The sequence below is a fragment of the Scophthalmus maximus genome, chromosome 12 (assembly GCF_022379125.1).
Source record: "Scophthalmus maximus strain ysfricsl-2021 chromosome 12, ASM2237912v1, whole genome shotgun sequence".
NCBI lineage: Eukaryota > Metazoa > Chordata > Actinopteri > Pleuronectiformes > Scophthalmidae > Scophthalmus > Scophthalmus maximus.
Window position 1 is genome coordinate 21,595,001 of NC_061526.1, and position 23,272 is coordinate 21,618,272.

The 23,272-nt window shown below is 49.1% G+C and overlaps 1 protein-coding gene across 2 annotated transcripts in view; it reads left to right on the top strand.

Annotated features, from left to right (window-relative positions):
- lin7a (lin-7 homolog A (C. elegans)) overlaps positions 1–22,747 on the top strand; it is a 24,319-nt gene extending 1,572 nt beyond the window's left edge. Inside the window, exons 2-6 of one of the 2 annotated variants that reach the window (XM_035619742.2) lie at positions 7,314–7,432; positions 13,435–13,506; positions 17,435–17,644; positions 18,033–18,248; positions 22,623–22,747. In XM_035619742.2, coding sequence (XP_035475635.1) covers positions 7,314–7,432; positions 13,435–13,506; positions 17,435–17,644; positions 18,033–18,248 — 617 coding nt within the window. In that variant the 3' untranslated portion in view covers positions 22,623–22,747. Of the gene's footprint in view, positions 1–7,313; positions 7,433–13,434; positions 13,507–17,434; positions 17,645–18,032; positions 18,249–19,506; positions 19,904–22,622 lie in introns of those variants that run through there. The other variant, XM_035619735.2, reaches the window with a different exon arrangement.
- Positions 22,748–23,272: the final 525 nt, after the last annotated feature.

Genomic DNA, 23,272 nt, shown 5'->3' on the forward strand with positions numbered 1-23,272 from the left:
AACAGATGAGACGGTATACCCCCCCCCCCCCCACCCACCACCCACCACCCGACCTAGAGTATTATAAGAGAAAGGGATTAAGCTGTCCTGATGAACACGATTTTAAACATAAGAGAAAATGTCTGCCTGCCTCATTTGAGCTTGCAGGGGGCAGGGACCCAGACATGACCTCAGCCTGTTGTGCAGGGGGGGGGGGGGCGGATCCATATTCACGTGCTGTGGCATGAATTTTTGACCAGTCAGCGGCTGGCAGCCGTAACGGCACGAGGAGCGGTAATGATAGATTCACACAGGAGCCGTCAGACGGAGAGAGAGAGAGAGAGAGAGAGAGAGAGAGAGGCAGCATTACCCGGAGCCCTTTCCTCAGCTGCCGCCACCGTGGAGCAAACGCTATAATCGCTGATGAAAAGACAGTTTCGTCCGGCGTCGGGAGTTGGCTTTGGCTGCCGGGTGGCCCTTGTCCGTCAAACCCCACACATGGGAGGAGGACGGGGATGTTCCTCTCCAGAGCGCCCACTCGTCGTGCCGTGGGGTCACGGCCGCGGATGAGAAGGCCTCACATCGCCGGTCTTCCTGTTATTGTCGGAGGAAATATGCACCAGTGCCCCGGCGAGGACAATGGATTTGCACCGCTCCGTGTGTGTGTTTTGTTTAAAAAAAAAACAGTCTGCGTCCCCGAGGTGACATCTTTGACACATGTCAAATAGGACGACATATGAGTTGGACGAAAAAGAAACCGTGCGCTCAGTAGCAAAGTGTTCAAATGCGGATGTTTAGTAGGTATGTTGTCCGTCGTGCCCACAAACTCAATTTAGCCTGTGAACAGGACAGAGAAGTTGGCGCATCGCAAACGTCCATTTGGCGTCGTCCATGAATGTCCGTGCGAAAGGTCGCGGCCGTGCACCCGGCAGCCATATATCTTCAGTCTGGACTGTCGGCGGCGGACCGGAGGACGAGCAGAGCGATGCGGCTGTAGCAAGGTTGAAACATCAATGTGGAAGAAGAGGTCCATTTGAACATGGCAACTCAAGGAAGGAGCCCTTTACTCGTGAAGTACGACTCTCTGAATCTCTATGGCATTCAGTGGCTCTGGACCGCTTTTTTTTAATACATCTTACAGCCTCCTGTCGCTATAGAGACCGGGATGAATAACTGCAGCACTATACATCGTGCCAGAGAGACCTCACCCCCCCCCCCCATCACATGCTTGGTCATTTGAGGGATTAGAGGTTTCGCTGGCAAGCCGACGTTACTCAGTAGCTTGTTGATATTTTTCCGCCCGCCTCCTTTTAACAGGGAAATAAAGGCTCTCCGAGTTGTTGTCTTTGAGGGGGGGGGGGGTTGTCCTTCATATAGTGTGGTTATTTCATGTTTTTATGGTTGGATTCAGCTGCAGGGTTGCCAAGGCTACCAAGGACATCCAGGTCAGAGTGGTCGAGGCAGATGGCGGAGGCCCTTTCAGGACAGTCCATCCCAGCGCGCGTCATCCGCCCAAAACGTCACAGAGAGAGGTCAGCTCAGCGCCTTTCCCCGCCACCGCCCCGAGTGGGAAAAAGTGACATTTCACTCGACGACGTGTTTATTTACGTCGCCGCGGCTTTGTCCGAAAGTGACACTTTTTGAGTGTACTGAAAGAGAATGAACTGCGCTCGGGTTCCCGCCGCCGTCATAAATGGACTAATTACGCCGCTGCCCGGCGCCAGCACATCCCCGCAAAGCAATGTCGAGGAGCGCTGGAGCCTTCGCTGCTGCGTCAGCGCGGGGTTCGCTCAGCTCTGCGCCTCGTTCCCTCATCAGCGAATGATGAGCGTGACCTTTTCGTTGTCCGCCAGCCTGATGTTGGAATAGTGGGGGACGGGGACGGGGGGGGGGGGATTGGGTTCCCAGAGTATTGGTGCCACACAGTCAGTGTCGTTTGCACAACGTCTCTTTTCGTACCGATGTGTTGTTCTCGTAGAAATAGATTTGCAACGACAGTGTACTGATTATGAGTCTGTGCGATGAGGTGAGAATAATTGTATATTGGAAAAGCTGGTAATAACCAGTGGGATCTATAATTTAAAGTGTTACCTTTAAAAGCAGCTACGGAATTGTTTTGTCTGATCCACAATTGCAGAGATCTTACCCCGTTATAGTCCATCTATCATTTCTTTGTTCCCTCAAGGAAACACTTTTCTTTTCCTTATGTTATTTATGTCTATCTCTACTGTAACTAAGTAAAAAAAAAAAACAAGCCTTACTGCAGCTTCCGCTGAGAGAGAGACAAGACACAGGGGGATTGATCCGTTCAGTCGATGTCGCTGGATCACTGTAATAACCAACGGGGGGGGGGGGGGGGGGGGGGGGGGGGGGGGGCATGGTTCCCAGGAAGCAGCAAAACAGTAGAAGCCCCCGTTTCTTTCTCAAACCACAACATGTCCAGCACCTGCATTATGTCCTGGTGGCGTTCACGCTCGTGTTTGTGGGAGAATAATATGTATTTCTATATTTTTAAATGCTATGAAATATGTCTTGATGCGTGGCCGCGGTTCCTTTACGCGAAGAATACAGTACAACATTACTCCGCTCTGTCTTTTGAGTGCTGCCTTTGAATTGATGTCACGAGGTCAAGTGCACGGTGCGTTGACTCGAGTCTTGTGAAGGCCGCTGCTGGGCGAAATGGATGTTGTCATTAGGCAAAGAGAAGAAGAGGAAGTGGAAAATGCCGGTTTACCTCATCGCTCATGAGCCCCGGAGTGGGCAGGAACTTGTCTTCCTGTGATCACGGTCAACGCCATGAGGCACCTCGAGTCCCCTGGTCCCGTACTCAGTGTGAGTGTGTGTGTGTGTGTGTGTGTGTGTGTGTGTGTGTGTGTGTGATGACACTTTCACTCAATAGCTTTCCCATTTGACGCGGAAAGATAAAAGGAATATTCCATGAAACATTTTGGAAAGGCCGTAGAATCCCCTGTAACCGCTGGTATCAGAGGATTAATATACATAATGTATATTAACGAGCCCTCCATAAATATTAAGATTCCGTCATCGACACTCGATGGAAACTTTGTTTGGCGAAAGTGTCGACAGTCACATACATAAATCATAAAACTTCCATTAAACATCGCTAATTGAATCGGTAAGTATCACTAATGAGCAGAGCCTCAAATGAATTGCTGACAGTGTCTGTGCCGGTGTTATGAGCAGTGCATTACGCTGTAACTCGCACTAAGTTACTCCAGCTTTCCACAAGTCCCCGCAGACGCCGTCCACTCTCCTCTCCCATCCTGTCTCTTCTAAGCCTTTTTTCTGGCAGATAATGAGAGGGAACGACACTTTGCCACCATTGTTTAAAGGAGGAGAGATGAAAAAAAGAGTCCTCTCCTCTTTTCTTTGGAGAACAATCCGTCAAACTACACAGCGAGAAAGACCTGATTGCTTCAGCGATGTGCTAAATTTGGCAGACCGAAGTTTGGGCTCATAGGTTACGTTATGGACGGGAGCATCTGGCGGAATGTTAAACCCTGTACAGATGTTGCGCACATCTGGGCCCGTTGAAATCCCCCAGAGCACAAAGCTGAGTCCAGATTTAAGTCAATAAAAAAAAAAACCATGACGCCCCCAAAGGCAAAAGCTAATTTCCCTCCACTGCGTTTTCAGTGAAAAGAGTAATTAGGTCACGAGGCCTGTGAAGTCTGTAGCAGGGGCTCAATTTGATATTTTACCCGTGAATCGGCTCAGTTTGACAGACAAAGGACTCGATTGCACAAGTCAGAGAAAGCAGGTAAAAAGCCACGGGGGGCTGGTAACATGCAGGCAGTCGGAACGGAGAGGGTTAGTCTGGTGGGCAGAAAGCCTAAAGTGCCGCGCACTACGTCGGGAAAGTGTAAAATGTAAATGATTCTATTTGTCGCTCGGACCCGTCGTGGTGTCACCGTTGTTGAAAGATAGTTAAAGAACTTACTGTGGGAAGGCAAACCAGAGCGGCCTTTACATCCGTGAAAAAGACGTCCAAAATAAAAGCACAGCAGCAGCTTAAATAGTCCCTTACCATCGGCAGGAGCCAGCCCGGACTGTACCATCTCCGCTAGCCCCCCCCCCCCCCCCCCCCCCCCCCCCCCCCCCCCCCCCCCCCCCCCCCCCCCCCCGATGTCACCCAGGGGATAGATACAGGAAGTGTTCGGGCACCTCCCCCTTTTGTTCCTGGAGCACATGGTGGGAAAAGGTGAGTACCAAAAAAAAAAGTTGTGAAAAACTGAACCAACAAACACCAACTAAACTTAATTATACTCAATTACACATCTGTAACCTAAGATAATGCAAAACACGAACATGTGTAACAATGCGCCATCTTTTATATTGTCACACGTTGTGTATTTCAAATGTTTGTTGAAAGTAACCAGTAACTATAGCTGTAGAACCTGGTCTCTGAAATTGAATGTTGTGGTAGTATTAAATGTCATTAAGGGTTTTCTGTAAAGTACAGGCACCTTTCAAACACCGTAACTGTTTCCTCCACTGGTGAAGTCAATAGTTTGCATTGCTGCACTTTGCATTGTTCTAATGTATTCGTCACGTGTTGCTAAATGTATCAAACGCAGCAGCGGCCGCGCATGTGGTTATCACTTGGCAGAGTTGGTTGGTCACAGGCCGCGTACATGACGGGCCCACGGCGTTGCGATGAACAAATGCTCCATTTGTTCCGTTGGCCTTTCGCCTTGGTGCCGTCGGCGCGCACGTGGTCACCCGGCCGCTGTTACGTAAACGCACCACGTCATTTAATCTGCACATCTGACCCCGGGGAATCGTTCCCTGCTAATAATGTGACGTAACCCCGACCCGACCCCCCCCCCCCCCCCCCCCCCCCCCCCCCCCCCCCCCCCCCCCCCCCCCCCCCCCCCCCCGCGCAGTCATCTCTCCGCCGCACTGTCACGCAACACATTCACCTTTCAGTGTGTGTTTTCCGCCGCTCGTCCGATGGCCCACTTCTACATTGCGCGCGCAGATATAATGGGTGTCGCAGGGGACCAATCTCTGTGGTTCATTCGAGGGCTAAGAGCCAAAGAAACGCAGATACATTTCACGCACCAGTCTATGCGCTGGAATCACTCCGGCTGAGGCGCGCCACTTCGTCAAACCCCTTCTCGTGCCACAATAACCTCGGTTTGTTGAGCGAACGTCGGGGGGGGGGGGGGCGGCGGCGGCGGCGGCAAAGCAGAGAGTCCTCGCACGTCTGAGATTAGATTTCACCCGAGGCGCCAAGGGTGAAATGTGCCAGCAGACGTTTCATTACCCTTTGAGCTGCTCGGTGAGACCTAAAGAGGGAGCGGTGTGTCATTACCGCTGGTTGCCATTCATTTTCGTGCGGACACCTGCAATTACGCCGTCTTGCCATCACCGATTCCGTGTCGCCGCAGTGCGCCGTTGACTCTGGGGGAACGTGATGTTTAGCGACTTTGGTTTTCACAATGGCTGTCGCTACGGGTGACGCTGGAACATTTAATTGAATTCAAACTGCGCAGCCCCCCCCCCGCCCCCCCTTCCCTTGACGTAAAAGCCGAGGAAACGTTCCAAATTAGGAAGATTGCATCAGGAAAATGGGGCCGGCATCACTTCTGATCAGCCGGATGAAAACGCCAGCGAAAAAGAAAAAGAAAAGGCCCGTGACTTCGATCTTTGAAGCTTCGCGATCCTGCCGAGCTCAAGTCCTTGATGTGGATAAAGAAAATGGTGCTAATGAGGATGTGGGGGGGGGATAAAGTCTCTCCTGCGCGGCCCCTTGACCTCCATTTAATGAGAGAAAGAAAAAAAAAATGCTCATAAACCGCCTGGTACGCCCTCGCTGCCTGGAGGTGTGCCGGCTCATTACAAGCTATTCAGAAGCTGCGTTTCCTGATGTGGACGTTCAGGCACGAGGGTTTGAAAAGGAAAGGAGATGGCCTGTATGAGTACGGACTGCTCAGCAGGATGTCAGCTTCTTCAAGGCCCCACATGGTGGATGCGTATCTACTTCGCATGAAGATCCTGTGGTTTCGACAGCGTCCACCTTACGGCGAGAAGGTTCCCTTAACACCGAGTCTTCTCAAGTCGATCTGCACAAACCAGTGAGCCTCCTCGGTACCGAGGCTCGACGAACGGCTGGTGGCGCTCATCTGCCGGCGCAACTCTCACCGGACTGGTTGTTTGCGCGTCGACAGGAAATGAGCGTTCCACTTCCGTTGGATCGACACAACCCCTCAGCGCTCCACGTGGGCTGAGAGTTGACTGCGAGGCGGTGCCGTTGTCCCCGCGTGTCGCCCGAAAGCGAAAAAAAACGCACTAAAAGATCACAGTCGTAGTGGGGTTTTTTTTACATTTAACTTGTTAATGGCGTCGGAGGCCGCCTGCAGCCTCGCGTCCCACCGGGTCTGAGAGCGGCGACGTCTGCTTCATCGGGTCGCTCTGTATTCCCAGAAAATTCAATATCAGTGTGTCAGCGTGTGTTTCGAGTGTCCTGTCGCCAAGTGCAATTTCTCTTTCTGTGTTCTGTGAAAAGAGGCACACTGACGGCGTGGAGAGAGAAAAGGCGATTCCGTGCCCTGTTCTCCTCGAAGGCTCTCTGTCACCGTGTGGATGTCGAGCCCTTTAAATCAACGTTAATTGTAATTTGGGCTGCCACTTGCAATCATTTTCATTATGGATTCAATTGTTTAGTCTTTTATATGTTACAAACTACTGAAAAACGGCCGCTGCTGTTTCTCGTTGGCTGTTCTGTATTAAGCAACCATCGTCAGTGAAGTAATGAAGAGATCTGCGAAAAATCCCTTTGTCGCCGCACTAGTCGCGTGGCGCCTGTAACACAACAAACCGAAACCAATCTATTTCAGGGTGCAGGGAACAGTCCCTCGGCCCCTCCTTCCCTTGTTTGTCTCTGTTGGGCAGAGCCAGTTGCGGAGGGCGAGAGAGGACTCGGGGCTCGGGCGTTAGTGTAAATGCTTTATGATGCCCACCGGTGCCTGCTCTCGGCAGGAAGTGTTAACCTTTGAACAAATGAGTGTCTGACTTATCCCCCTCGCCTTTATTGTCATGCGTCGACTGGAGCCGATGAAACAGATCCGCGCATCCGTCCGCCGTTCTATCTCCCTCGCCACCGCCGGCCCGGACCGAGTCCATTTCCATTATCCTCCCTATCGATTACCTCCAGCACATTTCGCATGGCCGTGCTGGGGAATGTAATTGAACTGAGCAATTGTGATTTGTTCTCCCTCCCCACCGCCGTCCCTTTGGCGCGGGGACACCGTGTCACACACACACACACACCGCCACACGCACTCACACCCCTTCTCTCGTCCTGCCAGACGTTGCCAGGGCCATCGAGCTGCTGGAGAAGCTGCAGGAGTCGGGCGACGTCCCGGGTCACAAGCTCCAGTCGCTGAAGAAGGTGCTCCAGAGCGAGTTCTGCACGGCCATCAGAGAGGTGAGTCACGTCAACTCATGTCTTTTGACCTGTGACCTGCTTTCATGAACTCAGTCCCTCGTAGTTTGTGGTTTACGTGCGCCAACGGGCAAAGTGCAGAAGTCATCACGGGCTCGCGCTGCCCGGGGGAAATTCTGTTTTACTCGCGGTCCCCTTCGACGTCTTTCCACTGACTCTGTATCCAAATCTGCTGCATCGAAAATGATTCCGTGGGTCCTGTCTGAGCTCCCGTACACAATCGGCCAGTGCCTCATCATAAGCGCGCCATTCGTGCTTTATCGTGACACGGGGGGGGGGGGGGGGTTGTATTTTTATATTTCATGCACGAAAATCATATCATGGTAGAAGTGTTTAAGGCCGACATTTGGTACAAGCCACCTGGAAAAAAATAAGCATTAGCGCCCCAATTGAATGAACTAATACAAGTAAGACAACATGGCTTTCTCTTCTTTATATATATATATATATATATATATATATATATGCCAGCCTCTTTCCTTCCTTTTCGATGCATCTCAGCATTGCTGCCACATGAACTAACGTGTTTTAGTTTTAGAACGGCATAGAACGACCTCCGTCCAGTCGAGTGTTGGCAACGCTTTGCATCCACCACTGGTAGTGGAGTCGAGACTGTTGAGACCCAATCAGGAGGCGAATGAGGTCGACGGCGTCTCAGACTCTTCCCGTCCGTGCGGAAAACAAACTAAAAGGTGATTTCCAAAGTTCTCCGTTGTCGGCGCTCCGAGGCTTAAAGAGAATATCGCCAGAGCAGTGACCCTGACACTTGGCACCTCCTATGAACTATTTCATCAGTCACTGCAACTGTGAGTGTGAGTGTGTGTGTGTGTGTGTGTGTGTGTGTGTGTGTGTGTGTGTGTGTGTGTGTGTGTGTGTGTGTGTGTGTGTGTGTGTGTGTGTGTGTGTGTGTGTGTGTGTGTGGGGTCTTGGCTGAAGTTGAAGGAAACTGCTGCCTGATGGTCACAACTGGTGCCTCGACGAAAATCACAGCGATAACAACAGAAATCGGAGAGTGCTTCAGTCGCCGCAGCGAATGACCTTCGCGTGATCAAAAAAAACAAAAAAGCCAGAGATTATTGCTGAAACGCAGGCGAGGGCAACGGCATGAGAAAATTCACAAAAGAGCATCGGGATAATCACGGGGCCAGAAAACATTACGAGCGCTTCATTAACTTGAACGTTTAATAAGCTCGTTAGGCGGAATTTTAATTAGGGGCAGAAAAGGAAAGTCGCTGTCAGAGATCGGTTTTAATCACATTTTACAGGAATTAAGTGCGGATCATAAACCGGAGTCACTAGTTTTCCCCCTGTCGTCGAAACTCGTCGAAGCAGCGGAGCGGGACGGCGGGCGCCCCACAATGGCCTCCGCGTTGCAGCGTCAATCGCAGACAAAGTGAACACGTGATTCGTCCCCCGGAATGAAAGCAGACAATTAGCGGTATGTCGCGGAGAGACGCCACCACTTTTATTCGTGCGTTGTGAATCTAAAAGGGCGAGGGGTGCTCTTTTCCTTTCTTTTTCTTTTTTGAATTATTGATCTGCGCCTGTAACTCCGGGGTTTCAGTTTCCAGCCTGTTGAGATATATATCTGGTTCACAACGCTGACTTTTCAAAAGTGAAAAGTCTCTGATATCTAACTGAAATATTAATAAGGGGTAAGCAAATTAACGGAGGAGGTCTTCACGGCTGCTTTCATGAAGTCCGAAGTCATATGTGAAAGGCAAAGTCCGGGAAATGTGCTGACCTAATTTCCCGGACGAAAACGGCTTAAATCTGATCATCATGTCGTCTTTAGCCGTATTAGAAGGTCATGAGACTGCATGAGAAGTGAAAAGTTTGCACGTGGGTTTTTTCTTAAGTTCAGGGTTTGGAAAAGAAACTGGAGTGTGTGTGTTTATGCCGCTGAGGCACTTCAAGGTTATGGTTCGATCAAAGCGGCGGTTCATAACTGAACCGGTGAATGCAGCATTTGACCCCTGACCCCTTCACTAAGTGCTTCATTCAACACGGCGATGAGAATGTTAAACGATGCTTCAGCTGCCATTTGGAAAATTGACTACACCGTGTAAATCAGAGATTAATATTCTGCTGTGCATTCCATTTCATTTATATTTGACAGTTGTAGACTTGGCATATTACGATTGTACTGACAAAAACATTGCTCAATCAAGTCGAGTCCGATTTATTTATGGCGCACATTTAAAGAACAACGACGGGAGTCGGGCCAAAGTGCTTCGTCGCCGCGGCGAAGGCAAAACCGGCACAAGAAGAAAAAAAAAAAAGAGAGCAGTGCAATGAAAGACCCAGTGTTTATCCGTAAACTACTCGTGTAAATTTAGGACCACGTTCGTTTGTCAGCTTGTGCTCAGTCATAATAACGGGACGTTTGGCAGCACCACATTACATAAAACCCCTGACATCATGCGAAGTGAAAGGAGGGAAGAGAGAAAGGACCGGCCCTCTCTCCTCTCGTGGGGAGTCTGGCTCGTCCTGGCACCGGCTGCAACTGGCTGACTCATCTCCGTGCCAGTCCACTGGCGCGCGGTGACATTGAGCCGCCGCTGCCCCCTTTACCGCCGAGAGGCAAAGATGCAGACCACTTCACCCAGAGAGAGAGATGGGCCAAAGTCAAGGGGGGGGGGGGGCAAACAGTCACCAGGGGAAACCAACCTCGCCGTCGGTTATGGGTCCGTGACGACCCGAGTTGCCACGTCGGGCCCATTTCTCAGCTGCGCGGAGAAGGGGAGGACGTGTTGCGAGTGCCGGCCACGGCCGCACTGTGGCGTATTACTGTTATTACGCAGAGCTGCTGCTGCGCGGCGGCGGCGGCGGGATACCGCGGTCCTCAACAGCTGTGTCCTCCGAAACAATGGCGGCGGGGACTCGAGAAGGGGAAGGGAAATCCCGCTGGGAGAGCGGCGGTGAGGCAGGATTTAATGGGCTGACGTGCCCGAGTCTCTTCTCAAATGTTTGTTTGTGCTGAGAGAAAGCCTTTACTACCACGGGGCTGACTCTCCCACCAGACGCCCTGTGTCTGACAACACACACAGCATCCCTTCTGTTTCAACACGCAGTGGTGGTTTTGTCAATTTCACTCCTGTTTACGTTCCTACACTGTCCTACGAGTGCCGCCAAACATCTTCCAAGACGCAAAACCGACTTGGAGAGACCGGAAGCTGTTCTGTACCTTCGACGGGTACAGAATCCCTCCATCTCCGCCCCTTCCTGCCGTACAATTATGCCCCAATTCCTTTTGAATGCGCCCGCATCTCTCTCCTCCACGTGTCATCCATCAGTGTTAAGCAGTGTCAAGTTAGAAACGGCCACGGAGCCTCGGGTTAAATCTGTAAGTTCTCTTTGGGTATTTGGTCGCTCTCAACATCTGGGACATTTCATTTTGACCATTCTTTCTATTCCACGCGTCTTCTTTTGGTAATCTCTGATATGATTCCTCTCCTATTTGATGCGGCTCATGTCACAGTCTGGCCGGCCCGGGCCCCGGAGCCTGACAACGGCGAGCGTACGAGTCCCGTCGGCGGCGCAGGAAGAGCCGACTGCACGTCGGACCCCGAGCCCGTGCTCTACGTCAGTGGAATTCACTGAGCGTGAATCAGCCCGGTTAGGGGAATGACATGCTGGCTGTCAACATGAAGAATGGACGGCGGGGAAAAGAGCCTGTTCAGCATCGTTGGGCTAAATGACAAATGGGGCCGCGTCTGATGAGCCGGTTGCGTTTCCGCGCCGCGTTCATCGGTGACAAAGGGGTTGCGTGGGCGGGCGGGGGGGAGTCCCGCGTCTCCGCGTGTGGTCCCACCGCATCGGCGCCAAAAAGAGTCGTGGGGGTCAGTCGGCCCTGCAAATGGGAAGGGGAGGGACACAAGACGAGGCGACCGGGAGGGCTGACCAGCCGGAAATGATGGGAGGGCGGGAATTTCGCAAGCATGGTGGCTTAGAGGGTCCCATTTGGCCCCCCCGAGAGGGAGAGCGGCCCTCGTGCATCCGCTCGGACACCGCGGCTGATTTCACGCCTCAGTGGAGATTTTCAATCAACGTAATCGTTTGTTTTTTTCCTCGAACTCCCACGTCGCATTAAGGCTAAATGTCCAAAGGTGCGTTGAGTCGGCCTGTGCGAGTTCAGTATTCTCCAACCGCCGAGAGAGGAAGTGCACTGTTGAGTCCCCGGGTTTTTTTCATTCTTTCTCCAAAAACAACAGACCTCCATCTCCCCCTGCTCACCCTCCCCCTCCCCCTCCTCCTCCTCCCCCTCCCCCCTCCCTGGATCAGCGGAGGAGGCGGGAAGCCGTGGTCACAAGCAGCGTTGTCACGTCAGTTTGGCCCGCGAGCGTCTCGCTCTCTCTTTTTTTTCTCTTCTCAGGCGCCATCGCCGTCGGCGGCGTCATGTATTCGTACGTTTTTTTTTAAAGCTGATTACTACTGCATCGTTTTTTGCAGTAACAATGGATCAAGTGCAGCGGTGACGAGAGACGACTGAGCTGCTGGTCCTCCTCTGAAAAAGAACCATTACTAAACATTAACATAACACATTCCAATGTTGGATGGCCCCCCCCCGTGAATTTGCTCTGTGGTCCTCACTTTCATAGACGGAGCGTTGTTATGGATTCTCATGTCGGGAGTCTAAAAGCTAAGTGGTGGATGCGGTCGCGGAATAAATTGGCGGAATTAGCGGCCGTGGTATAGTGTTTTGTAAATGGATAAAGTGGAGGTGGGGGGTTGGGGAGGTGGGGGGGGGGGGGGGGGGGGGGGGGGGCGGCTTGGCACTTTGCAGACACACAGAGGAAAAGGAAAAAAAAACCTTTCATGGCATTTACGAAGCTGCGGTCAGCCTTAAAAAGTGCAAAGGTGCAAGACGTCCCCGGGAAAAGGTATGATTTTGGGAAATCGGAGTGTGTGTGTGTGTGTGTGTGTGTGGAATGCGAGTTCCTTTTCTCCACCGGCATCAGAGCCATGAGTTCACAAGAAATGTGTTGCGGTCGGCGATGTTTTCTACTTTTTTTACATTCAAATATCCAAAAGTAAACATCCTTTTGAGGCCTGTGTGGGATGTGAAAGCTGCCAGGCCGGCCGGCGGCCACGGCTTTGACGGGCGACACTCCAGCTAATCGAATACGAGGCTTCTGAGTTTGTTTGGAGTAATGCACAGTGTCAATGGTCTATAGTAAATTAGATTTCGCACTCTCTCTGTCAAACTGAAACTTGCCACAGATTAAAACCGAGTGGATGTTCTGGCGGCTTGTCGGCCGGAATCGTGCGGTCTTTGCCGTAATTGATGTATTTCCATCAAGTGGGTCGCACCAGCTCAGCAAAAGAAAGACCTGCCTCCTCTCAGACACTTTGTAATCGGCACACACAACTCCATCATTGTGAATTACCATCTCCGTCCTCCGTCTGTATTCGGCGCATGTCTGCTCTGATTTTAAAGTCTGTAGCGGCTGCGGGACAGGCGGCTTCAGGTGCTCTTGCGGGAAAGTTCTATTTTAGTATTTTAAATCATGCGTCCTCTTTCTACACCGCCCGTGTCTTCTGCTTCTCTTTTTTTTTACTCTTGTGAACGAGTTCAGTTTGCAAGCGGTCCTCGCAAGACACGTCTGAACTGGAAAGGTCAGCTGTCTGCATTGATCCCGTCAGTGTGAGTGAAGGCCAGAAGAACCTTGTTTTTCACCCAGCTGGATGAACAGCAGCCTTGTGCCTTGGCACCAGTTCAGGCCCATGCCGTGTTGTATTTCTGCCCCGTCCTGCAGACTTTCTGCGCCGATTGGGTCTCAAGTTTTCGGAGCGAACAGAAATGTATGCATACTTCCTGGAATGGCGTTAGGCGATTTTTTTTAAAGCTGCGACCTCTGCACGGCACCTCGCCTCCCAGCAAATGTGCCGTCTATTGGCGTTTGTAAGTTCGATGTCAGCAGATTTCGAAACCATTTTCACACACTGTTACAATAACCCCCGTCCCTCTTCGTCTCTTCCAGGTGTACCAGTACATGCATGAAACGATCACGGTGAATGGCTGTCCGGAGTACCAGGCGAGGGCCACGGCGAAGGTAAGAACTTCCATCGGAGATCTGGCTCCACCATCAGTTAATATAAAAAACACTAAATATGACAATCGAAAACTGTAACTAATGAGTTGTGAACTTATCAGTTCATCACCAGTATATCATTCCCTCATATCTGCTCCGTTGGCCAACGCAGAATGAAATTAGCGAAGTATGTTCCACGTTGCTAATGGACCCTCATTAAGAATGTGTCTGCGTAATTAAGCAATAAACAAGCGACGGGGCCAATTTTACGGGAATCTATCTTTCAAAGGATTAATGCCTCCCTGTCTGTATTTCGATCGCCTTGACAACAACCTCATCCGATCGACTTCGCACTGGGCGGGCGTATTGTGCAGTGTTTTATTTGCTTAGCGCTTTACATGCAGACCAAGTCCTGCAGTTCACGTATCTGAGGGCACGGTGTTCAAATCTCGGGGCGCGGACCATGAATCTGAGGGCGTGGCTTATGAACCTGGAGTCCACGCCGCGCCCTGCCAGCTCCGTGGCTCTGTACGCTCAGTAGCTTTCCGCAAATTTTGCATGCCAAGATTTGACTCTGGCTCTGCAGACTAATAACAATTTCACATGCTGAAACGCGACCTTTTTCGCTGCTGGACCGCCGTTTCCGTATTGATTGCAATGATTATCTGTGACAGCCATGACTCAAAAAGGATGTAGACAAAGATTAAATGGTACTTGAGTTGAAGACGAGTGGTTATCAGGGGCGGATCTATTGTTTTTCTAAATCAGGGGCTATATAACTTTAAGCTACTCTAAGCTATATATTTTGCTCATTTAAGTTTGTTCACACTCTTGTGTATTCAAAGAAGCTTACGAACTTAGAAACACGTTTCATATTTACAGTTTTAAACTGTGTGCTGATATTTGGTTTTCAGGTTTCCTAGATGTTAGTTCACATGTGTATACGGAAAAAGTCCATCCTTCTCATAACTGAGGGTTTCGTATGAGATATTTTGTGGCCTGCATTTTAGAAAAAAAACCATCCCATTTCACATGTCGACAGGATGTCGAGAGGATCCAGGTTTGGCGCGAATGTAGAATTAAAACGCGCTAAGAACTCATTTCAGAGACGAGCTTGACCAGCACTTGAGCAGGATATTTAATCAGTTCCACACCTGCAAGAGACACAGGGGCCTTTATGAAAGACAACAAAGCGAGAAAGCTTTTCATGTGAAGAGGAGGATGTTGGTCGATGAGATGCATGGAGGGAGAATATATTCTCCAGCACCTCTCTGCCCCGTTTGTGGCTTCGGAATCGAGAGCGCCACAAAAGACCAGCTCCCTCCTCTGTTGTCGGCTCCACCGACAATCTTTATGCTAATTGTGCAGGGCCCTTGCTGGACACATTTTGATAAACACACTTAATAAACCTACTTATATTCCTTCCCCCGGAGAGAACTGCTGAGGGGATCGATACCTCTATATATCTGTGTGTTAATGCAGCGAGAGTCGGGCGGGTGATTCGCTTAAATCAGCATTAAGATTGGGAGAAGGTAGCCCGGCTATTTCCAAAGTTCCAAAATAAACCCTCCAGCACGTCTAAAGCGCACTAATTAACCAATTATACATCATTTATTTAGTCTTGTTTGGGTTGTTTTTTTGGGGGCTAGTTGCCCAAAAATAGAGCCACTGCATATAACTGCCGATATAAAACAAACCCTTTACGACTAATTAGCAATTTAAATTGTTCCGTTTTTCAGAGAGAGCCAAGCTAGCTATTCCCTCCTGCGTCTAATTAGCTATTTTAAGCTAGGCTAATCACCTCCCTGCTCCATAGCTCCATGCACATTCATGAAAAGAACATTTCTGAAAAGTTGTTGATTTTACATTTTAATTTGCGTACAGATTAAACAAATGTGTATTATTAGTGTAATTATTGAGGGAGGTTTTAATGATAATTGTTGGGGCAGTCTTAATTGTTCCGTTTAACGAGAGCCAAGCTAGCCGTTGCCTCCCACTTCTGCTAGCTATTAAAGCTAGGCTATTTAGCGCCATGCGCAGACGTGATGCAAAGTTTTCTTCTTTAAAAAAAGAGGAAACAAGCATTATTTTTTAAACAAACGGGATATAGTGAGTTAATTGGTGAGTTTAAAAGGTGACCACAGGTGTATTTCTGAATTTTGAACTGAGCCACGTTTTGCGGTTTTCCACGGTTTCCATTTTGAATTGAGAGCAAAGCAAATCTGTCTATAAGACAGTACTATTATTCATTTTTCATTTGGAATACCTCATCTGTATTTGTCGAGTGGGTACCATTGTCTGATCTTGGGGTTGGGGGAAAACAATCTTTATGACTAAGTAGCATAATTTCGCTCCGCAAAGAAAACTGTGACTATAAGCCTGAAGCAACCACGAAAACACGATTTAAGCCGCTTTAAAACTCCCTCCTACTTTTTTCTTTTTATTCGCCCCAAACTTTTGAGAAGTTCCCGCTCCTGAATCTGTATGAAAATTGCACATCCGCGGGGCACTCAAGCACGCGGCTAATGGCCCGAGCTGGGTTTAGCTGTGGGGGCACTCTCAACTGGAAAGACCGGGGGTCTTTTTTTTAAAAACGGTTTTCACTTTCTCTAGAGAAATCCTCTAAGCCAAGCCACGGTGCGAATTGCGCTCAATCAGTATCACACACGAGAAAGGAAAAGAGGTGCTTCACTGTAGCAGGGGTATTAAAAATAAAAAAAACTCCATAAGCCGCAGCGGCAATAATGATGAAATGCGCGAAATATCTGGCGATGCGTCTGTTCGTCTGCCTCTCGAGTGTTCGGTTAATGAGACGGAAAATCTCCCGACCGTCGAGATTTGGGTTTCACCTGAACAACTCAATTCTCTCTAATTACTCAGTTAATTAAATTAATTCAGCCTGGCCTAAGGGCCTTAATACCGATCTTGGTAGGGACGTGGAGTATCGGGGGCCGTGTGTGGGATAAAAGAAGAAAAGGAAGCCGATGATCAAATGAATTTGGATATGTTAAGTCATACTTATATAGTGTAGTGTGTCTACCAGGGAAGTATCCTGTAGCAAGATTCTCATATAAAATGCCTCACGTACTCTGAGAGGCGCCGAGCCATCTGCCAGATTGTTGTTTTTTTTTTTTTTTCATTCGCAGAAACCCAGATAAAGTTGTGAAGGTCGATGTGCCGGGAGGCGGCGGTGTGCATGCTGAGGAGCTGCCTCCCCGCTCCACAGCGGGACGAGGAGGAGGGAGGAGGAAGGCGAGGGGGATTTGAGACAATACAATAAACAGGTTAAAAAACAGACAATTGGCAGAGGAGATACAAATGAGCAAAGCCGTTTTGAGCCGTGGACGACTGCGGGTATGCAGATGCGTGTGAATCTGGAAGGGAGAGAATCGATGCTGCCTGGGAGGGAGCATCAGAGGCCCGACGGTGCAAAGACGGAGCTCGGCTCCCTGGAGACGCAGAGGGGGCCGGTGGTCTCGGCTGCTCCTCCGGCAGTAACGTGGACGTGTTAATCCGTGCGCGTCGGAAAGCCGGAGGAGCTTCTCGTGTCTGAAGTCCGAATGCTTCGTCGGGGGGTCATCGAGTGTAATGAACTCTCATGAAGACCTTTCCAATCGTTGATTCATTTTGCTCATACGATAAGACGGTTTTGTCCCAGGCTGATGCTTTATCTCCTTATTCCGTCCCCGTCCCGTTTACCTGCCGCCTCCCCGACTCGCCTCCGAAAAAGCGCTTGCTGTTTTTGGCTACTTTGAAAAAAAACCCCAGCTGTTCCAAACACCGTTGAAAGCGCCTGGGACAGCCGGGCGAGATGCTTTTGTGCCGCTGCTTTAACAGACACGCACACACAGTTTCCATGACAACTGTGCAATATCGCTGTAATGCCGACTGCAATGCCGGCGGGGCATTCCCCGAATCACCACCTTTGGCCCCTCTCCTCCTCTCCCAGGCAACGGTCGCAGCCTTCGCAGCCAGCGAGGGTCACTCCCACCCGCGGGTGGTGGAGCTGCCCAAGACGGAGGAAGGGCTGGGCTTCAACGTGATGGGCGGCAAGGAGCAGAACTCGCCCATCTACATCTCCCGCATCATTCCCGGAGGCGTGGCCGAGAGGCACGGCGGCCTGAAGCGGGGCGACCAGCTGCTGTCGGTCAACGGCGTGGTAGGTGCAACGAGACTCGAGAGGCCCGATGGACGGAATTAAAGGCAGAGTCTTTTTTTTTTTTTATTTAAGCGCGATTCCAAAAAGAAGATGTCATCAGCTGAAATATGCTCTGTAGCGGAGCCGTGTTTTATTTCTAGTCTGACACGAGTCAAGAGTTAGGAGAGATCAAAGTGCTGCCTTGTCTCGAGTAGGGAGCAGCAGAACCACGTCTTCATCCCGTGCGGAGAAAAACAGACTTTCAAGCCTCTGCATTTATACATGAGATAGCTCCGTGAAAAAACGCTTCATACGTGCTCCGTTTTCAATACTAAAAGAGCGGTTATTCATTCACAAATGTGATCAAATCCCCCTGTCTCTCTCTCTCTCTCTCCCCCTCCGTCCGCAGAGCGTGGAGGGAGAGCATCACGAGAAGGCCGTGGAGCTGCTGAAGGCGGCCAAGGACAGCGTGAAGCTCGTGGTGCGCTACACGCCCAAGGTGCTGGAGGAGATGGAGGCGCGCTTCGAGAAGCTCCGCACGGCCCGGCGGCGCCAGCAGCAGCAGCTCCTCATGCAGCAGCAGCAGCAGCAGAACCTGGCGTCCCAGCAGAACCACACGTCGTAGGTGAGGCGCCTTTCGTTGCTCTAAGGGGCGGGGGCGGGGGAGGGGGCGGAGCCAGAGGCGGGCCCGCGTCTTCCCCTTCAACTTTCAATCTTTATGCGAAGCTAAGATAGCCGCCGTCTTGTGGCTGCGTCTCCGTCCTCCCAGATATTATGTTTTTATACAGCAAATTTTGCAACAGAAAATACTAAAACAGATTCTGTTTTATATTTATATGTTGTTGTTGTTGTTGTTGTTTCTTTTATAAACGTTCCGTTTCATCGTTACTATTGAGCAATTTGGGCTCAATATTAACGTATAGTGACCATAGCGTTATTAATCATGTAATAAATATGTCTCTGCACTTGGTTAAGTTTAGTGACACAAATATGGATTTTGTTGTGACAAGATAAAGTGCTTTATGCACGACCGTTGCCACAGCAACATAATCAGGAAAACAGTTCAGTAATATATGATATGACAGTAATTATGATTTTATGTTATTCACACTATATTCTCAGGTCAAATCTAGATGAGCGCAGGTCCGAGTGCTCTTTGATGCCAAACCCCCCCCCCCCCCCCCCCCCCCCCCCCGCCCCCCCGAGCGTATCTCTCGTCTCGCTCTTGGCCCGCCGCGGCGTTGGAAGCCATTGGGGAGCTTGTAGCCGCGTGTCGCGGCGTGGAGCTGCAGACGGGGGAACCAAGCAGGGATCATGTTTTATCAACGGCGACATGCCGATGGCAAGAGATTGGCTCCGGCAGCCAGGAGCATTAATCTCTTCGCTCTCTCGCGGTCTCTCCCCCCCGGTGCTTCATCGTCTTCCACGCAAGCGCATTGTCCTCGGTTTTCTTGGTTAAAACAAAAAATTCTGGGGGGAGGGTGGGGGTCAATGACCTTGATCACCCCATGTATCTCATAAGAAGATGATCTGAGCATTTAACTATGTGTCGTGTGCGTTCGGGACATTTGGTTGGCACGCTGGCATCAAATGGGGGGGGGGGCTTAGAAAGTGGGTCTCTCATTCCGAAAGCAATGCCAGTTGGCACACACTCTCACACACACACACACACACACACACGCTCACACACGCTCACAACAGAGGTCACAGATGGATCTGATGTGTTGCAGAAACGTCGACGGGCTGAAACGACAGATTTCCGCAGTATTTGAAGAATCAAAAGAGATGATCAGGCAGCACACAACCACTGCCGATCTGGTTCGTAGACATTGCTCTCAGCTTGTCTCTCTTCTTCTTCTTCTCTCTTCATCATCTGCGCGCAGGTTGTTCCAAAAGAAGAAGAAGTGACGCGGAGTGGAGGGGAACAGGGGAAGGGAAGGAAATAGGTGGATCTCAGAGGGCCCGTCTGTTTGTGTCGAAGGTCCCAGAGGAAGCCGTCGGCCCCGCCGCGGAAGGAAAACCTTAAACAAGTGAAAGACTCTTTTACTTTCTCTCCGTCTCTCTCTCTCTCTCTCTCTCCGTCTCTCTCTCTCTCTCTCCGTCTCTCCATCTCTCTCTCTCTCTCTCGCTTCCAGCGTTCCGCCGACAACACAGAGAGGGCCGCTGTGTCCCCGGAACTGGTGCTGAGAGGAAGTCGCCGTCCGGTTCAACTTTGTATTTCCTTTTTATAAGTTGGGGCTCTTATTGAATCCCCCCCCCCCCCCCCCCCCCCCCCCCCCCCCCCCCCCCCCCCCCCCGCCGCCCCCAACCGCACCTTTCTTGTGTTCGACCTTTTGTTTTGCCACCATCTATTTCTGAATAGTTTTTACACCTTTGTTCATAGATATCATTTGTACAGTGGTGTTTCTCTATTGGTTCTTCAGATCGGTGCTTGTGTCTCCGTGTGCACGACCGTCCATTTGGGTTCTGGTCCCGTGTCGGATGAACGTGAACTCTTTTCTTTAATTCTTTTCTTTAACCTTCTAAACTGTAGCAAGAATTCTTTTTCTTTTTTCCGATTTTTTTTTTTTATCTGGTAGATTTAGCAATAACACTTTGAACATTTCAACACTAAATTCATAGAGTTTTATGGGATGTGGCAGCTTCTGAGTCCAAATCGTTTCCTCCTCGCCATTTAAAGAGATTATTCATTCATCCATTCATAGGTGGCATCGTACCGCTCATGTGCAATAACTGCAGATCAATCCTTGGTAGAAAATATTTCGTCTCCTGCAAAAAACTGAATGTCGCCAGTGGGTCAATTTGAGTGAAGCTGGAATTAGGTCAGAAAAAGAAGAAGAAAAAAAAAATGCTAGAATGATGTTTATTTTTTTCTACTCTTATAGTTTTACCAGATGAGATTTAACAGACGAGGTTTTATTGTTCCTGTACGAGTGTAACGTGTTGACGTGGAGATTTATTCTTTGAAAGTCTCATCAGTTGTTCGTGTGATTCTGTTTTCCTACGTTCTTTTGTTCTGACAATCATTGTGGGGATGAGATGAGACTTTAGTCTTCCTGCTCTGTACCCGTGAAGATAAACGTGTGTCTGGGCTGCAGCGGTAATCCGCCCGGTCAGTGTTTACTCCTCGACCGTGGTTCTCTGTACGGTTTTCGTTTTTTCTTAGCGCTGCACTTCCCAGAAATCGCTTCTTCTTTTCGTCGATGTTTGTGTTTCCCGACACCGTCTTGTGTTTTCTCCTTGATCATTTTTACTGTAGGAGGCCGACTTTAACTTTAACTCTGAGGCAGTTTTTTCATTCTCCTCTTTATCCCCAACAAAACACAAAAGCACATCATTTTCTCGTATGCCAGGGGATTTTAAATTTTTTTTTTTATTTCACCCCCCCAACGACAAAACCAAGCGGAATGAAAAATTGTTGAATTTCAGATTATTTCTGTGGAACGGCATCGTGGATTTATTGATACATTCATCTACATGCGTAGACGGACGCGTGTCATGCCGCCACATGTTTTTCCTGTATCGCCCCGTTCGCATTAAGGGTCATTTAATGCCAAAGCTTTTTCGTATTAGGTGCCATTAATGCTCATGATTCCCCTTTTGTATCTTCCGACCACAGGTTACTCTTTCTTAATTGACTCGCGTTTTTTGAAGCCGGTGGTCCTGCATACTTCAACCGTAAAGATGAAAAAGAAGACGAAGAAGAAAAAAAAAGAGACAACAAACTGTTGATATGCAATTGTTATACATACTATATTTGTATAAATAAATCCATGTGCTTGTGTACAGTGAACCGCGGTTGTCGACGCTTCCTTCACATCCCATCATGCATCTCTGCATAACAGGAGTCCTCCCCGTTGACATTAACACCATTTGCAAAGACACAGATTTGAAAAGAAAATGGAGTTTTTTTTTTATAGAAATGCCAGAGTCCAAAGACATTTCTTAAGGGATGAAAAATCTTCCGGAGATTCTCCCGCTGTATTCTCACATGGGCTCATTTATGTTTCCAGGAATCTTACGAGAGGGGGGGGGGGGGTTCCGGAAAAATATCCGGAGCAACATACAGCCCCTCCGGAAAAAAGTTCTGGACTTCAGTGCGTGTCCGAAAGCAGCTCCAGACACAGTAGCTCCTTTATTAAAAAAAAATTGTTATAACAATAATGACATGGCTCGTCACCGATGAGTCATAGGGGATGAGCCTCTTCCGAAGGTCAAGTGATTAAAGCTCGTCAGTGGCCCCATTTGTCGGCTCCGTACAAAGCCGCTGCTGAGACGAATACAAAGAGGCTCTTGTGAACGGACGGAGACAAAACTCACATGACGACGGCAGAGGCGCAAAGTCGTAATTTTTGATTTTTAATTATCGGCAACGTGTTTTAGTAGTTTTTCCGCGCAATAAAAAGCCTCCACAGCAGACGGCCAGAGGCTGAAGTGACAAAAACTTTGATGACGCCGACGCTGGTGTCGAATCCCCCGCCGGCGTCTAATGGACCCTGAACGTGACGCCTTGCCGGGAACAAAAGGCTCGAGGCGAAAGATGGTAGAACAATTCAAATATTTTAAATATAAAAAAATTGAAGTCGCGTGTTTCTGGCCCTGGAATAGGACTGTGTGTCAACATCATCTTTTGCTGCCCCTTACAGTCAAAAACCAAAGTTGAGATTCGTTTAATAAAAGGCGCCAGTTTAATGCTCAAATCTGTGAACATTTATAAATTACTGTATCTTCAATAGACCCGATATGATAATGATCATTTAAATCCCTGGTTTGTGATCATTAAAATCTAAAAACACAAATGCTAAAATGACAGTCAAGTGTTAATGCAGGAACAGGGAGAAACACCCCCCTCTTGTGGCCGGACGGGGAACTGCAGCGACGGCCCGCCTGACCTCTGAGTTGCCAGGCTGTTAAAAAGTTCATTTGCAGACGACGTCAAGATTTAATCCGAACAAACAGACGGATTTAATAAGCAAATGTATTTATTCTACTATTTCAGGCTCGACCTCAACAACCTTCTCAGTGTGTTCGCCGTTGACGCTCGAGGCTCAGTGAGTGAGCAGCGAACGCATGAATCATAACCACAGACAGCGGCCGTGGAAAAATGACATTGGCAGGTTAGTGGAATACAGGAATGACGGACGCAGCACAGTTGAACAGATATAACATAATGTGTAATATTTCCTGAAATGTAGTGAGTACAATAAAATGAAGACACTTAAGTGAAGTACAAGTACCTGAAGAGTAAATTCCAATAACTACATCACACCCCCCCCCCCCCAATAACCACCATAAAAATATATTTTATTAATCTATTCCTACGTGACCTCCACTCTTATTGATTGACTGTCTGCTCAACTTTAATTGTTGGTGTATTTTTGGAAGTACGTGAGCTACATTTCCCCAAGGGCATGAATAAAATAAATATCTATCCATCTGAATTACAGCTAATAATTTTTAATCAAAGGGTTAATTGTATGAAAGGGATGTTTAAAAAAAAAAAAAAAAAAAACATCTGAAGAAAAGGCGGCATTTAAATTTTTTTGCTTTTGTCATTTAAGCCACATGTGACAAGGAAAATGTGATTCAGTGATTAAAAACAAATCCAGCTCACCTACATCATGATCAAGGAAATGACAGTTTGACAAA